Source organism: Acanthopagrus latus, chromosome 9, assembly GCF_904848185.1.
Source record: "Acanthopagrus latus isolate v.2019 chromosome 9, fAcaLat1.1, whole genome shotgun sequence".
Classification (NCBI taxonomy): domain Eukaryota; kingdom Metazoa; phylum Chordata; class Actinopteri; order Spariformes; family Sparidae; genus Acanthopagrus; species Acanthopagrus latus.
Window position 1 is genome coordinate 9,832,654 of NC_051047.1, and position 18,226 is coordinate 9,850,879.

The window sequence follows — 18,226 nt, forward strand, 5'->3', positions numbered from 1 at the left end:
TTTAGTTCAAATCTTTTATTTTATTTACAATCAGTTGTTCCTACACAAACCTACAGCTGCCTCACAATTACAGTTTCAACAATCACACCTCAAGCACAATAATTTATAGTTTCATACTCAAGCACCTTTTTCCCTTAATCAACCACCTTTGTTGCCACGTTAGCATAATGACTGTAGTGATTATAATGTTGGTGAGTTAGGCCAGATTGAAATATCTCAACTGTAGGATTGCCAAACATTTGTGTACAGAAGTCACATCCATCATCTGGTGCCATTGTTCAAATTTCAAATCATCACTACATGCCTGCAAATGATGAGATTCCAATGTTAAGCTTCATCCTTACTTTAAGCCCTCATTAGCAAATTATATTAGCATATAAACAAGCTAAACTACTGTAAGACGGTCAACATTTTGCTGTGTTCCAGGCAAGTTGGCAATTTGGTCTTCCCCTTTTATTTTGTTTTTACATGACAGGAAGCTTCACTACTGAGGGTTCAACTGTTTGTACACCTGCCACAGAGACAACATTTAGTTACTGTCAGCCCCGTTGTGCGGGGTTAGCACGCTTTGATTTCAGACATTGGTCAATTTAAAAGATTCCGACTTAGACGTTGCCTGGAACGCAGCATTAGTGCACCCTCAGAGCTGCAAGCGTAGCTGTAGAAGCTTGTTGTAAGGAACAATAACAACATTTTTAGCATTAATGGTTCCATATAAAAACATTGGCATTAAAAGAATATGGCTGCATTGGCTAACCTGAATTTTGCTATTATTTCAAAACACGTCTGCACAACTATACCTTTATCTTATGAATTAGTGTTACCAGTTTGTCCAACACCTGATGTTCTTTATCAGTTTGAACCTTTACTTTGGTAAGGTGTGGAATATGCTTATGTTTTAACACACTCCTTGAGAAATGCTTAAAATATCCTCACAATCATTTCTGTACACCACAAATTGTCATATTTAAAAATAAAAAAATTAGCAAGCATTAAAACATACATTCAAAGTTAATCTGAACAGCTGCTGAAATAAACATAGCCAATATACATCGATCGCTGAGGGTATAAAGGAATTTTGTAAACCAAATCTTTTTTATAACAACTGAAATATAACGATAAAGGCTTCGAGTGTGGACATTTTTGGGTTTAGGTACCTTAAACATGCTTGAAAGTGCTTTAATTTCACTTTTAAAAACTTTGTACAACTGGAGACATGAAATGCAGCCTGAACACCATGAGACTATCTAATTATAAATTATATTCTTATATGAATAAATATTAAGAGTTCATCAACAAACTGTCGTGTTAAAATATGCAGAAGTTCACAAAGTACAAATCATCATGTAAAGAGAGACTGAGGCCTGTGCTGACCACTTTCAGTGTGTTGTTCAGAGCAGCATCACAATGTAAGCTGCAACACATGCAGATCATTTAGTCGTAATTACCTTTCCAGGTGTCAAATATAATTTCTTCATTGGTTTTCCAACACATGCTGCTGTGGTTGTCAACTACATCAGCGTTCACTTTGAAAACATTCTCCTCCACCTTCATTTGCTGCCATCGATTTTCTCGTCACTTCAGATTTCAGCTCTTCAGCAGAGCCACAAAAATCACCTTTCAGCTGCTTCTTGTTCCGGACGTTCCCCTCACTCCACCATGTTCTTCCCGTTCTTCCCAAACTTCCACCAGAGCACCGTGAGGACGACGGCTATCAGTAGGATCAGGCTGCTGGTTACCAGGTAGGCAATGGGCAGGAAATGGTTCTGACCTCCAAACCAGGTCAGCGTGGTCACCACCACTTCCTTTCTGCCTCTGAAGTACTGCACAGGGAAGTCTGGAGAGGCAGAGGTCAAGGCTGAAAATAGGTGATCACAAAGAGAAGCTCAACCTGCAGTGTTAAAATAGCCCCTGTCCATATGCTTGTGTTTTAACAGCAGATAAGACAAAGGAAACATATGCACATAATGGGAAACGTGCGGCCTACTTCAACCCCCCGCCAAAGTTCCCATGAAGAGCGCAGCAGTGAAGGATACTGTATTGGATGTCGATGCTGTAGTTCCCTTTAGGCAGGCCATTCGTGAAGGGCGGGTTGGCTCGGTTTAAAACCCCGTAGAGCTTCTTGAAGTTGGGGAAGGCCGCTTCTCTCATCCACACGATCAGGTCTTCGTTGATGAAGCCGTTGTTGGTGGGGTCCCTGGGATCTAACTCGTACACAGGCTTCTGCCAGTACGGAGGCTTCCCTGTGCCTGTGCAGCACACATGAGGCAGACACCGAGAGTCACATCTGAAACACTGGAGTGCTGACTTACTTAATACCTGCGTTTGACTGAGCTTACCGTTAAACACTTGAGCCAGGGTCGAGCCGTCCGTCTTTGGGTTGCGGAACTTGACATTTTTGTCTGTATACCAGGTGATGCCGCCACGCAGCAGAGGTACTGGCACTGGAGCACCGTTGTTGCTGTGATACATCAGAGTGAAGGAGTCTAGGGGGAACAGATGTGAGTTAGGAGGCTACTTAGAGAAAAGGTGGAGGCTGTGTGCTATGTGTGGTGCTCACCATTGAAGATACTGTTGGCCACAGCACCACAGGGGGCAATGGGGTTCCCATGTTGGTCTTTTGCAAAGGGAATGCAGTATGGACTGGGGTTCTGGGGTCAGGAGACAAGAACAATACAGAAACTCAGGAAGGTTATTACACAATCTAAGTGTAATCAGGTGCCATACTTAAAGCTGCTCCGCGGATTTTTTGTTGATTCTAGTGGCCCCTGTGGTCAAAACCAGCACAAGCACCTCCGCTTCCAGTGGTACAGATCTATTTGTGGCCATGCACGATCAATAACTGTAAAATGATGATGGTGAAACAAGTGCTGTGCGGTACCACCAGACTACAGAGCAGCATCTTCCCTCAGGCTGTGAGACTCGATTCATCCTCAACATGGATAATTATTTCAGAATTGAGTCTTTATTTGAGCCTGAATCTGATCCGGTGACTGGAATTAAAAACAACTCTAATAACCATACAAAAAGGCCCATCCAAATGCTGATGGTCCCATTTGCTTCTGTAGGATCAGTATTAAGATGAGGCTGTTTCATAACCAGTTTAAAGTTCCTTGAAGTGCATTAAAGTACATTTTAACAGCTACAATAATTTGTGTGTATATAATTTTATTTCTCCACATTTGAAAGGGAAATATTGAACTGTTTACTCCACCTAATTCATATGACAGTAATACTACATATAAGTGTATAAAATTATTAGAATTAGCTCGACCAACTCCTTTAAAATTTTGCTTTAACTTTGCTTTATACACTTATTTACCCCTAGGGCACCATTTTTCAGATTTTTGATATTTTAATTACACTTTGCCGTACATATTATATCCTTATATACTTTCGTTTTTTCTTTTGAATTATTTTACTTGTTTGACACATTTTATTTTGAATATTCTGGTTTTTAAAACGCTCAGTTTTTCAAGACCAGCCAACAATTTTTTTTTATCTACATGGTATTACATATAGCAAGCAGTCATCTCTTTTACTAACATACTTTTACGTCAGTAAGATTTTGAATGTAGAACTGTCAAAATATGCGTGAATAGTATTTTTACACTGTAGTGTTAATACTACTTAACGCAAAGCTGCTGTAATTTCATATTCTTCTGTATTCCAACAGTAAGTGATTGGTAAGTAACATTATGTCTCTCCTCCTGTCTCTCTAAATTTGCTGGTATCCCTGTCCACGCCATCCAATCAGGACAGAGAACTCCATGAAGAGGCGGCCCTGTCTGATTTCTGCTCCACGTTTATGTGGCGATGTAGAGAGGAGGGAGTGGGATTACAAACAGAAAAAGGGACAGGAAAATACAAACAACGCTTAGAGCAGCTTTAAGTAAAAGCCCTGATACTTTACCCACCTCTGAATCAGAAAGGTACACACAGCACTTTACCATTTCAGTTTCAAACAAGGTGTCTTGGGACAGAAAGGGGCATTTGTTATTAATCAAGTGTCCTTGTTGTGATAAATTCATTCAAACATATTGTGGAGCTACCTTTAAGTTTTTCTTCCTGCCAACCATCTGTCCGTCGTCTCTGGAGTCCATATATCTGCGGAGGTTCTGGTGGAAGTTTCGGAGGCCGTAGTAGAAGAAGACGTCTCCCTGAAACAGCAGCAGGACACAAACCATCAAACAGGACAAACAGACTTTTTGGAGACCTGATTGGCTGAATTCTGTCTTTGACTGTTTTGAAGCTTTAGAGCCTCTGCAAGAAAACACAGAAAAGAAGCATTTTGGAAATAGTCTGACAAAATGATTTTAATCTCAAGGTCCACTTAAAATGTTTGACATCCTACATGTTTTACTTGGATTTCAAAGTGTCACCGCTACCTTGAACGGTTTCTCGACGGGAAGTATCACCCTGCAGGTGCAGGTCTGTGCTGCGTTGCTCGCGTTCTTACGTTTTTCAAAACACATATTACATGTCCCGGCGTCCGTGTAGTCCAGCTGAGGAGACAGGAGAGAGTTCATTAAAGGAGTAGAATAAATTGTGAATCATCCGTTCCTGTTTACCTCCCTCTGAACTTAACCTTGGATCTTTCCTCTCTTTGTCGCTCCCTGTTTTATTGCACACGAGGGCATTCAGTATCTTCCTGTCTTTCACACACATACGCCTGGTGTATTTACCTACATTATCTACACATACAGCGTGTTAAAAAAAAACAAAAAAAAAAAACTAAAGAAGCAAATTTTCCAAAACACACAGTCACTCACCTTTATTTCCTTTGTGGTCTGCACAGTGAGAAGAAGCCATACTCCGAGCAGCATGCATATCAGAGACATAAAGTAGAAGGAGGGCAGCACAGTGTGAGCTGTGAGCATGGGAGTCCAGGCAGGTAGCCTCTGCTGTTTGAACGCCGAGTTGTCCGGTCTCCGAGACAAGGGCCCAGACTTGTCCTTCACTTTGCCCATCACAGGGACCTTTGGCTAGCAACAGAAGAGAAACTTGGACAGCCGGAGAGCCAAAATGTCAGAGAAGGCGCTGCTCTGTCGTCTCTTCCTGTTCTCTTTTTCAGCGATATCTCTCTACACACACACACAACTCTGCTTGCCAAGAGATTTTCCCAGCAGGCCTTACAGGGCGGGTAAACTGTTGCGGCCTGTTACTTATTAACCACAATCCTTTTACTTAACTACCTCTTTCTGTTTTCAGTTACTCCAGTTCTCTTTGTGGTTAGGTTTTTTTCTTCTTCACTGCTCTCTTGCTATGAGACACACGCAGGTTTCCGTTTGTTCAAACCAAAATGACACAGAAGTGTATTTTATATGTTCATGCTAATGAGCTGCTGGGGACATTCTGTTCAGCCCTGTGCCCCCTACATGCTGCCTTTAAAATGTTTTATCAAAAGGATGTTATGATAAATGGGACTTCCTATTGGGAGAGTAAACTCATGACCTCACACTGTCAGTAGGAGGGACTTCCCGAGGTCAGACTCAACAAACAAAAGGATGTCGGTTTCATTCGGAGACCGTTTATTCAATTCATCACACCGGGACATTGCACTGGACTACAAGAGTGAACAAACAACACCACGCATTCGACGCGGCCTCTGAAAATAGTAAAAGCACAGCACGGATTTCACACTGACACAAAGGGAAAACAAACAGGATGAGGCCCCTTCAGCGTGTTGTGAGGAACATCAGTGCGAGGCTTAAAACATCAAGGCGCCGTGCGGATTATCAGCACACAGCGAGCGTTACAATGTGCAGCTAAAAGAGTCCGATTTTGACTTTGTCTTCTTTGCAACCATTCAGGATACCGGTCTCCAGCAGCTTCATGAAGTCCAGTTTGATCTGAAACAGACATGTAAATAAGATATGTAAAAGAGAAACATAGAGTTGATAGCCTCAAAACTCTAAGACATTAAAAAATAGTCTGCTTAGAATAACAATTTGCTAGAAATCTTAAATTATAACCCGACTGAGGGATTTTAGATGCCTATGCTGATATCAAGGACTGCAAAATTCTGATATCGATATTAACCGTGGAATGATTATCAAGCTGATATGCAGCATTTTCTGATCATCAATATCTAGGATTTTTTAAACACTGAATAATCTGAATCTGCAAAGTAATTTGTATCAGCACAAAATGTACCAGGATTCATTCCATCACTGGTTGCAGATTTTTATTTTTACTGCAAATGAACACCGATCCCAAATATACATTTTTTTAGTCTCCCTGAGAAAGCCATCAGTTGACCCCTGTTGGCCGACACACAGATTTTTGCAATGAGCCCCAAAATGTGGCAAACAAACGTTTTGATTGCACTGAAACTATAAAGTTCACTGGGAATTCATCAATCTTTATTTGTAACACCAATTTACAACAAGAGTTATTGGATGATGCTTTCTAATTGAACCGTACAATTTTATTCATTTAAGGCCATTCATTTTTAATAAAATCAAGCAACTTTTTCTGCATTATAATCTCTACAGAAAGATTTCAAATCTCTTGTTTTACAGCATTTACACTGACATGATGTATATCTGTGTGTGTATTGGCCAACTGATATATCAGTCAGGCACAAGATGTCTCCTGAGATACTGTAGATAAGATAAGACTTCATTGATCCCTCACCAGTGAAGTTCATTACTTCATTAACTTTAACACACTCCTAAGGCCAAGCACTTCACTGTCAAGCCTTCTAAAGTATTTGTAATATCATATGTCTGGCTCAGTCACATGTTAAAGTCAGAATTAAGGTTAACACAACATACAAACATAAAATCAATTTGAAAACAGCTGTCTATTTTCAAACTCTGACAGAGAAGATCAAGTCAAGTAACAATGACATAATTAAGAGGGAAGAGGGCCTGAAAGCTTCTCAGAAAATCAAAATCATTGATAGTGTGTTGAGTCAAAGCAAGCTCATCATCTTTTTAAGCCAGCAGGGGGCAGCAGTGGCTCACCTCAGGAATATCCGCCATCCTTCGGAGCTTCTGGTCCCTCCAGTTCCAGTCCAAGACCAGGTATCTCAGCGCCCGCAAGGTCAAACCCTCTGGAGAAAGAAAAAACAAAACAAACCAAGTTTTTTTTCACAGACTATGAGTACTTTGAAGTTTCACAGTAACAAACTCGTCTCCACACCTACCTTTCTCAATCAGAGCGTTGATCCGAGCAGGGGTCCCTACTCCGATGTGGGTGACTCCTTTTTGCAGCAGCTTCACCTGCTCCTCTATCTGTACAGACAGAAAGACAGACTGCTGAGAAAATGTGTCATTGTGCACAGTTCAGACGCTTGTTATGTCCGCCATCGCCATTACCTTAATATGTTTTGCGAAAAGTTTTATTGCTTTGGCTGCACCCTTGAAGGTCGTCAGCTGCCTGGGGATGACACACACAGTGCACAATTAAAAAGCTGTAATGGAGGAAATTCGACAAACGTGTCAAAACGTGCATCACTTACTTAATGAGCTCGATGGCTCGGAGAGCAGAGCTGCAGACGATGAGCAGAACCACAGAACTCTTTTCTGTATGCTGCTTTTGAATCTTGGCCCACTTGGGACAAACTGGAAAGAACGGGGCAAACGGGGAATAAGAGCGTGTTCAAGAATAAACAGCCGATGGGAGGGTTTAGTTCATAAAAACACTCACCCTGCTTCAGGTACGAGGAGAGGGTGTGCGTCAAGTCATTACTGGACAGAAAGCAGGAGTCTGGATGATGAGGGAGGACAGACAGTGATGCTAGTGAATCAGATGAGCAGGTAATGACTGAACTTCTGATTTAAAAAGGGACTCGTCCTGACTCACCCAGCAACTTGAGCTCCTCCTGCTCAATCACGGAGCGCTTGTCTGAGAAGTACTGCGTCACCAGGTTCTGCAGGTCTGCCGGACAGCCTGGTTTAGGCTCCGAAGAGGACAAGACATCTGTGATCGTCTTCTTCTTCTGGAAAACACAATGTAGTTATGTAGGGTAACATTCAAACGACAAGGCCCAGTGACTGTTGTACCTCTTTGCAGCAGCAGGTGTCACCACACTCACCTTCCTCTTTTTCTTGGGTTTTGTTGACTTTTCCTCATCAGTCTGCTTCTGAGGAGTGACACACTCTTTCTGTGAAGACAATACATGCAGAACATTCAATTCAGGAAAAGTTATTATATATGATATATATTTAACCAGTGTGTTGAGGGCATTCTGAGTTACAAACTGAAATGAAAGTAAAACTCTCGCCAAAATGCAACTTAAGCTTTTCTTTTTGTGAATGTATATGAGTCACACCTTAATGCTAAAGCATAATTATGATGAAAGAAGCAGATTTAAGATTGACTGTATTTTCTTTTCGGGTCAAACTCATTTTAAATGGGAGTGCTTGGGGCAAATTAGCGATAGCATCAAAATTGCTATTTTTTTTTGCTCGTAGTACCACCAGGGCCTCTACACATGAACATGAGCATTGTTTGTGTATACAGAGTTTGCTAAAAAGAAAGTTTTTGAACAACTCACCTTAGCAGTGGCTTGTTCCGCTCGCAGCCATCGTGGCAGCCAAGAAGTATCGATCTCCGAATGAGACTTAAGAGTTAAGGTGGACCGCTACTGTCTTCTGGCAACAACTATCCACACAATATCTCTCATGACTTTTCCAGCTTTTGATTTTAGTATTGTTTCTTATACATTATTAACAAAGACAAAACAATGAATTCTCTGTGTATTTATATGGAACTAAGCTTTAGGAGCGGTCCACCTTAACTCGCCTCCATGTTATGTCACATTCAGAGATCGACACTTCTCACTGGCAGGATAGCGGCGAGCGGAGGAAACATCTGCTAATGTGAGCTGTCCAACCCTCTTTTTAGTAAACTCTGTGTACACAAACAATGTTTTCAGTGCCGGTGTTCATGTGTAGAGACCCTGGTGATACTACGCACAAAATTTCATGTTGTGTCGAGCCTTCTTATTGTTTTAAAAACAGCGATTTTGATGCTATCGCTAACTTGCCCCACGCACTCCCATTTAAAATGAGTTTGACCCGAAAATGAAAATACAGTCAATCTTAACAATGCCTCTTTTGTCATGATTATGCTTTTACGTAAAGGTTTGACTCATACACATTAACAAAAAAAGCCTAGGTTGCATTTTGGCGAGAGTTCCACTTTCATTCTAAAAATTCCTTTAGGTAAAATGGATGGAGTCATGCTATCATAAATCTGTATAATGTGTATCATATTATATCTGATTCAAAATCTATCAACATGCCTTGACTGTGAGCTGCAATTTAATTCAATCAATTTAATTATCATCATCGCTTGTACAACCAAATGATAGTTGTAGTGCCTTTATGCTACTTAGCAAAATTACATAAAAGTAAATAATAAATAAATCTTAAAACGTGAAGAAAAACAATTCAGTTGGGGTGAGGATGATTGATAAGGGACTGATATCATATTTTCTCAATCAACGGTCTATTAATGTGTGCTCTATTTCATGTTTCTAGTTTTCCAGAACACAAAGTGACATCTACAAATGCTTTGTTGTATCCAGCTTACAGTCTCAACCTCATAAATTATCTGATGCAAAACAAGAGTAAGCCACAAATTTTCACGATGGAGACACTGAAACCATAGAATTACATTTCTGCTTGAAAATGATTCAAACAATTAACTGAGCAAGAAAAGGAATAGCAATTTACTTTCTAGCATCTAGTCCAATACATCACACTGGTTAATTTTCACACCGGCTGATTTCACTCATTTATACTTTCTACTCATGACACACTGCATTATGGGCAGATTCAGAGCAATAATACAACGCCTCTCCTGATATCTATTCCATCGAACAAATTAACATGCAGGTAATTTCAACAGAGTGGGTTGGGATTAAAATGGTTTTCTTATCAAGTGTACTATAAAAACCCTCTCAAGGCCATAACACTATAATACCTGTTCACTCTTTTTCTTCTTCTTGGCCTGAACTGGTTTCTCCGTTACCCTCTTCCTCTTCTCTGGTTTTGTCTGTGCGTTTGGTTTTTCTGTTGGCTGCCTTTCTTGAGTCTCGTCGTCCTCCTCTGCCTCGGATGGATCTAAAATCAAAGAGGGAGAAATGTCCTCATTACCATTCTGGATTTATGGATTCCCTTGCAACTGGGAGCAATGTAAGATAACGAAACTATTAAGAGGCAGCACAGAGCTGAGAACACATTTCAGGTTAGGCTGAATGAGGCGTTGCTATTAACAGTTATGCCTTACTACCATAACCATCTTAGAAACAGACAGACTCGCCATAGAAACAAGCGTAGGGAGTAATCACTTAAGCTTTTTCCATAGCTTTTTTCCCCCGAACTAGAGATCTGGCATTTACACCTTATGTAACAGACTTTTAAGGGTTGCTCATCAGCTGTGAGAGTCCAGGCAGCACATTTCAGTCACCAAACAAAGGCAGAAAAACACAAACGCTCTCTGAGACGACAACAATGCTGCAGCAGACCTCAATCCACGCATCTGGTTATATTTAGCCTCTCTGTTGCTACCACTTCTCCGTGCATACCTCTCGTCTCATGCTATGAGGTCATGCTCAGACCCTCTGGCGTATATATGCTTGCTTGTTCAAAATACTTGAGCTTTAAAAACAGATGCCAGAGTGAACTTGGCAATACATTTGAGCACTTTATTGCTGGGTCCTTCCTGAATGTGCACTTTTAAAATGCCGGCACTTTTGCTTTGTAGTTCTCCCCATGGACCTTCAATGTCAAAGATCTGACAACACCCTCATTAAGTGGACCGACTGGATCAAATTTGTCACAAGTATCTGCTTGAGCCAAAGTTTGATTGTGGTGATGTCTGACTACTTAACATCAATGAGATTTCAGAGGAATTTCATGCTTTTCTGTGGGTAGAAATGAGATGAATGTCGTTTTTTCTTTCCAAATCCAGTAGCACCTGAACAGGTATTATATCATCAGCCTCTGATGGAAAACAACTGCTGTGACCTCACTGACTGGGGTGTGGCCAAAGATGAAACAAGCTTCAGAGCCTCAAACCACTGAGAGCAATGCGGCCTGCAAATAAACTTTTGTAGTCTAATGGTTGTGTAGTAGTATTTAGGAGTAGAAATGGAATATTTTTTCATCATACTGTTGTGATTTCATTGTCACTGACTGAGACTTTTATGCAGGGGGAGCAGACTTCAGAGCCCAGAATGGACTAACTAAATGCTAGCTCTGCTTTTTTTTTTTTTTTTTTACCACACAACTGTAGAAAGGTTTGAGACAAGGATGTTCAGTTGGTTGCAACCTGCAACACTACCACAAGATGCCCCTGAATCCTACAAAGTGGACCTTAAATTGAAACATTTAGTGTTAAATTGCCTTTTTAAAGCGCTCAAACAATTTCAAGAACCATTTTGGAAAAACCTCTGAACAGTAATTTGTTGTTGGAGATATCGGGAATGTCTGCTCAGATCTGACAAACCATTTCTGTGAAGATAAGTTCCATAGAACATCATATTACATGAATTTATAAATCATTATATATATCAAGTTAAGAGGAAGCCCTTTATAGCATATTCAGTAATGAGATCAGAAGGCGTTAAAATGTCTGTAAGAGGTGGATCCATTATAATTCCCTTTTAAGTATTTTTTTCCCCCTGAAAATAAACCTATGGTTGCATAAATGTGAAACAGGAAGATTGTCATCTAAGGAACAGGCAGCTACGGGTGAGTTCACATCTCTACATCTATTGCCATGATGCTCTGTTATACACATTTCGTAATGCGACAACATCTTCCACTTGGGGAAAAACTACAGAGGTGCACCATGTCCGCAGAGCCACCACTGCTGGCAGTTAAAATCCAATATTAACACTGATACTGTTATTGTTATAGTGATTCTGTTCATTTAAAAAACAGCTGTAGGCAGTTTGTTTCTATCTGGTTTTACTTTTTAACAACCCACTTGAAATATGCAGCACTGCAACTGTCGCTAATTTAAATTGTTTAGGTGTCATACAAGGCTAGCAGAGGGGGGTAATCATGCACAAACACTCCTAATAACAGTAGGTTTTTCTGTTCTTCCCATTCTGAGGACACTCATGAAGCACAATTTCCAAACTTGTAATATATTTTAGCAACTCTAAATCAAATAACCCTTTTGAAATTATTAAGTCTATGGGTTTCTGACCTTTAACATTGGGTTTCTGTTACAGGCCATGAGCGCTTCCAGATTTCCTGCCCTGTCTTCTAATTTCCAATCCTACAATCAGTTTATCCGGTCTTTATTATCACACCCATCTCCTGTTTTTTTTTTTTTTTTTTTTTTCCATTACCACTATTCCTTGACCCAGTATAGTCAAGACCCATATAAAAGACAAGACAATATGGATGAATAAAGGATCTTGCACCCTCAATCTCCTGAGCAGGTCTTTTTCTTCTCATCATTCCATAACCACATTCGCACCTCACAACTCACTCTTAGATCCTAAACCTTATTTGTTGCAGTCATCCATCTGTATTTGAAACAGGCAGGCACACACCCTGTCTACTGAAAGACCACCCCCACTATTGATAGGCCAAAGCATCCCCCCCGACCCCCCGCTTATACTCATCCCTCTCTCGCTCACGTTCTGGACTGTAGAAAGGAAAGTGAATATAGACAGGTGCCACAGACCAGGGGAACAGAGGACAAGTAAAGAAAGACGGCTTATTATGATACTGGAGTTAAATGGATCACAATTAAAACAAAGTTCAGGCCTTTAGGTGACCAGAGAGCGACCTGCCTTTCCTGCAGCAGGTAAGTGTTTTTTTCCCCCAAATGCTGATGCTAAATGTGCCTGTACGATCTGGCTTTGGGTTACTTCTGTAGGCACTGAGACATTGAGGAAGGGTGCTTGTTATAACATGCTGAAATCTGTGCAAAGATTGTGACCCATAGACCCAAGACACTATTTTACCACCAGTAGCAGTAGAGTCTGGCTTTATTTAGTTAAAAGCAGTTTAAAAATAAATAAATAAATAAATAAATAAATAAATAAATAAATAAATGAATGAATGAATGAATGAATGAATGAATGAATGAATGAATGAATGAATGAATGAATGAATGAATGAGTGTGTGTGTGTGTGTGTGTGTGTGTGTGTGTGTGTGTGTGTGTGTGTGTGTGTTGACAACACAAAATACAATCATCTGACAGTGCTGTTTTGCACTCACTGAGCTGTGAAATAATCTGGCCCACAAAACAATAAGCCTGTGGGGGGTAGACATTAACGAAACACACAGATGACAAGTACCTATTGACAATGCCAGCAATGCTGATCACAAACCTATTGCATTTCTATTTTCACTAATGGCACAAAGATACAGGCCAAGGAGCCATTCAGAAAACATTGCAGGTATTTGATTTGGTGTTACATGGTGGAATGTGGTATTTGGATAATTCAGGATATTTTGTCTTGATAGGTGTCACAGAGGTTGTAAGGTGTGAGGAGGGCTAATGGAGTGTCCCACTGTATTATATATAGCTGAAAAAACTAATGCGACAGCTATGTCATGCTGATGCTTAGTTCAGTAATACTGTGATGTGTTTCTATTTAGTCTGGAATCATTGATATAAATTGGTTGGACATAATATTAAAAACAAATCTCAGTGCAACAGTGCAGCATAATTTAACAGTACCACAAATAACTCAAGCCTCAAAAATAACCATAAATTTGAATCAGCACCCATCTTAAATGAGCTCAAACAAAAACAGAACATAATAACTTTAATGAGTGTAGGATTTATTGCATTATCAGACTGCATTAGTTTTAGCCAGCTACTCAGTGAATTTTATGGCATATGTTCAGTGGACTACACACAGAAATGGGGACGTTGTAGAAAGTAATGTTGCGGAATCATTTTTTTTTTTTTTTTGTACCATGATGAACAAAATTGCTCTTATTGTAGTGGTGTGGAGACAGGGGTCAATAATCTCAAACTCTAGCCAATTCAAATTCAAACTCTTTCTTGCATGTCTTGGTGTAACTTAAGGTGAGTGGATGTATGTTTTTTTCTTTTTTCTTTTGGTAATTGGGATAATTTGGGTGAAGCAATGTTCCCATCATGAGCACTTTGGTTTGTAAGCCCAATTGTCTACTAGACTGAAAACTAGCTTTGATGTCCTCCATCTTTGAAACACATTTACTTGGAGCATTGATTTGCTGGGGCCTGATTTGTGTAAAGTCATCCAGACTGTACCTGCAATCTGTCTGTAATTAGTAGCTGACTTATAACAGGCTCATCATGAGCAAGCACATCATTGATTGATCATGCACAAAGTGCACCTCTAATGGCAAGCAAACAGAGCTGAGGGTAATGTGAGTACCTGTCTGAACTTAGTTTAAATTGTTAGTAAATGTGGATCTTACGGTGTTTAGCTGATCACTGCTGCAGCCCAACATACCTCTGATAGGATGGGTGATAGATTAAAGGGAAAGTTCCTTATGTTGGGCCGCCACAGGCCCTCTATTAGAGAGATGAACACCATTTAGCGAAAAATACTCATTTAATACTTTGATCAAAGTGCTGAAAACCACCATTTGGTCTGAAATCTCACACTGGTGTATTGATTTAAAAAGTGGTGATCTAATAAATACTGAATGGTGTTACTGCATAATGCAGGACACCTAAGAAATCACCTGTATTGATGTTTCTAGATTCATCTATGCAAGTTTTTCTCCATTTTGACAGCACTTTTATATTGCACCACTGCACTGAATTCTGCAGGTATTCTAGAATTTAAAGGCAAAGTTCACCCAGAAATAAAATTCACTCAGTATCTACTCATCACCATACTGTTGGAAAAGTCCTGTAGCTCACAAAACATTTCTAGATCTTCAGCTAAGCATTTCCTGAAAAACTCAGGCAGATGGGGGCTTAAATTAATAAAATAACATGGCTCCATACAGCTTGTTGTCCCTGGAAGCCCTGTGATCCCTAACTGATTTGAAAAGCAATATTTACACCGTTGATATGTGATCAAACTTATGCAACCATTTCAGACGGGGTGCACACTAACACTTTTAGCTTAGCAGCTATAGTAAAGAATTAAACATGATAGAGGATATTATCAATCAATCATACAATCCAATAACTTCCAGGGCTTGCAGAGACTTGGATTATCCTGGAAGGGTTGTACGAAGCTATTGTATGTTTTGTGTTGATTGTTTGATTTTTTCAAAACCTTAAAACAAGTGCCTATCTAGGAGAATGCTGCAGCGCTGTTTTGCTGTGAAGCTCCAGAAATGTTTACCGGACTACAAAGATTTACCTGACTTCAATTAACCTGAGGGTGAGTATATAATGCCTGACTTTTTCTTCAAATGAGAAGTCAAGAAAATCTTTCTTTCTTTGACGCATTTGGCATCAGAGATTAATGCCAAATACAATACCTTAGACAACATAAAAATCAATACACTCCATTTAAACTACAGTATAAATGACTTCGAGACTTATTTCTATTCCAAGGAACTAAAGAAAGGAACTAACAGGAGAAAGGATTAGTATAAAGATGGTGAATGGATTGGAGTTTGTGACAAAGATGACAGGGGCTAATTCAATGCATACCAGATAAAACTATAATGAGGAAACCTCAAGGAAGGAAGCTTCTCTCAAGTAAGTTTGCTGGCATCAAATTGAGCAGTACCTGATACAGCTGCATACTGCTAGCAGATGCCAGGATGAGAAACCTGTTTCAATAATTCTAAAGTGCTTCGTGAAGAGAGCAGGCGTTGACCTATGAGAGAAGTTTGGTGCCTTCAGTGTCTTGTCCACTATATTTTCCAACAGTTGCTCCAGATGGTGGAGTCAGTAGGATGACTTATGCTTTCAGACACATACAGGGCAATGAGCTTAGATCTCAGATAACCATGGATCAATGAACGTAAGTGTCTATAGAGGGCTCAGATGCAGGGAAATGGGGCCACCTGGTCATCTTTAATAGGTGATCAATAGAGGTGACTGGTTTTAATGGATGTTCGATGGTGCTGACTGGATGTAATGAGGATCAATCGACTGGCTCCAGGAAACGGTTGATTGTTACAGTTCCAGACAAATAGCACTCAGCTTTGGTTTTTGGTTTTTAGGGCTGATATGCTCACTTGTGTAAAGTGGCATGGAGCCTACACAGCTGCTTTAAACTGTGTCTGCCATGAGCCCAGAAAAGCTCTTAATTACCATCACAGTTGACTATCAGTCTGATTAAAGATAACACTTTGGCCTGTACAGAGGGATAAGTCAAACCAATTATAACTTTTATCCTCCAGCCACCCAAACAGGTTCTACTTTACACAAACATGGCCACCCAACCCCAAAAGATTCTGTGTGGTTTTTTTCATTGCGTGGACCTATAAAAACAATATGATACTTTACTTGAAATCGATTCTGCGCTTGTTTATACAATCAATAACTCATCTCAAGACATGTACTATTCCCTGATCTTGGGAGTGGCGTGGGCGGGTGAGTGCGTGTAGCAGTTATTGGTTTTGGAGGCCTCCAGCTTCCTCTCTAAGGCCACAATCTGAGCATGTGTTATTGTTAAATCAATGGGAACTTACAACAGCAAATACAAAAATAGCAAGCTGGCTGTGGGCAAAAAGGAATACCAGTCTAGTTACAACGCCAATCGTCATTTACATGTTGCCATGTTGTTTGCTGTGATGCTAATCCAAGGACTTGCTGTAAACATTTTTTTTAGAAAGAAGATGACATAAGAACTTCAGTTACCACAATAAATGTTGGCAGGTGACGATTTTGCCAACCATGGATACGTTTACATTTGTACCTGTCTACGGCAGGCTACGTATCATTTCTACAAAACATGTCCTATCATGTTCACATTACATGTGTGCGACATGTCGGTCATGTCCAGCGTAGGCAGGTTAGTTAAAGACAAGACTTTCATGCCAGTGACCTGTGTTCAAGACTGAATTTCCACATATGTAAGTTAGAAACCACTGGATGTGGTAAGTGGAAAATAAAAAAGTCATGTTTCAAAATATCCGTTTTCTGCAAATAAGTTCATTGCTAACATTTATTCTAGCAATTGGATTGAATTAACATTATAAACACTTTGAGGATTTAGACTGATTTACAAGCTTGCAAAAATGATGTGTGGTATGGGTAGTTGTCTTCTGGATGATCTTCTTAGGGTTTGTTGGGACATTTGACCTTTTATATCAATGAGCTGAGAAATAATAAAGTGCAGGGATGGTTTAGATGATGATGGTTTACTACCAGCGGGTGGGGTATTGGATGCACAGTGAGGGCAAAACCGATTACCTATTTAAGATTTCTGCAACCATATTTTCCATATTATTCTTTGTGTTAATCTCTTGCGACGAGCGTGGTGTATTACACTTACACATATACAAACATAGACTCATACCTTATGAACTCATGAAATCTGAAACACTTGTGAATCAAATGCTTTCCATGCTGAAACAATGCACACCCAAAATCATCTACTTCATGGCAAAATTTTACCACAGCAAAGAATAGATACACTAAGCTGATAAGAAACGGGTGTTCAACAATATGTAGGTTTTGATTTGAGTCAGGCAGGCGTAGTTGAGCTTAAATTCACTTAAGTAAAGCCAAATGTTATATTCATGATCTCGCAGGTCCCCATCATAATTTCTCCAGTCTATTTCCCAAAAAATATATGTATATATATAAAGACATAAACAAAAATTAAAGCAAGACTTTGACTATCTGATGTCTTTGGATATGTGTATAAAAGGTTGGGCTAAACTGACTTTCAGTGACGTACATGCTGACATTCAGCTGTCTTGACATCCACGTGTTTTCGTAAATCCAATCCTGGCTGGCAGTGTAGCAGGAATGTCTAATGATGTCCACAAGAGATGCTAATCAGAGACATGAGGTTATCTAAATAACTCAAAGCTTTTAAGCTTCCACAAGAACTAAATGAGTAAACCCTTTATCTGCCCTCGGGACAGCAAAATGCAACTCATGTAATGTGGATACTACTAATAAATTTAGCCTGTACTTAAGCCTTTGGCACTACTCTTTCTAGTGTCGTTACAGCTTTGTCTCCAGTTTTTTTAAAACTACAAACCGATCATTATCTTCACATCCTTTCCTCTCTTGCTCTTTTCCGAATTTCCTGACAGCTGGTATCACGTGGATGATATTTCTTACATTGCTCCAGTCTTTCTTTCTCCATCAATCACCAAC

The 18,226-nt window shown here is 39.9% G+C and overlaps 2 protein-coding genes across 3 annotated transcripts in view; both read right to left on the minus strand.

Moving 5' to 3' along the window:
- On the minus strand, window positions 1–5,314 carry tmem30c (transmembrane protein 30C). The gene is made up of 7 exons (XM_037108829.1): window positions 4,773–5,314; window positions 4,389–4,505; window positions 4,053–4,160; window positions 2,561–2,651; window positions 2,340–2,486; window positions 2,037–2,249; window positions 1–1,837 (listed from the first exon to the last, which is right to left on the minus strand). The coding sequence occupies exons 1-7, from the start codon at window positions 4,968–4,970 to the stop codon at window positions 1,650–1,652; spliced, it is 1,062 nt and encodes a 353-aa protein (XP_036964724.1). The 5' UTR covers window positions 4,971–5,314; the 3' UTR covers window positions 1–1,649.
- A 196-nt stretch (window positions 5,315–5,510) lies between these two features.
- Window positions 5,511–18,226, minus strand: part of cmss1 (cms1 ribosomal small subunit homolog) — a 33,925-nt gene continuing 21,209 nt past the window's right edge. The window contains exons 2-10 of one of the 2 annotated variants that reach the window (XM_037108831.1): window positions 9,940–10,079; window positions 8,045–8,113; window positions 7,813–7,945; window positions 7,657–7,716; window positions 7,469–7,571; window positions 7,326–7,386; window positions 7,154–7,241; window positions 6,972–7,060; window positions 5,511–5,852 (exon numbers count right to left, since the gene is read on the minus strand). In XM_037108831.1, the coding sequence (XP_036964726.1) occupies window positions 5,769–5,852; window positions 6,972–7,060; window positions 7,154–7,241; window positions 7,326–7,386; window positions 7,469–7,571; window positions 7,657–7,716; window positions 7,813–7,945; window positions 8,045–8,113; window positions 9,940–10,079 (827 nt within the window). In that variant the 3' untranslated portion in view covers window positions 5,511–5,768. Of the gene's footprint in view, window positions 5,853–6,971; window positions 7,061–7,153; window positions 7,242–7,325; window positions 7,387–7,468; window positions 7,572–7,656; window positions 7,717–7,812; window positions 7,949–8,044; window positions 8,114–9,939; window positions 10,080–18,226 lie in introns of both variants that reach the window. The other variant, XM_037108830.1, reaches the window with a different exon arrangement.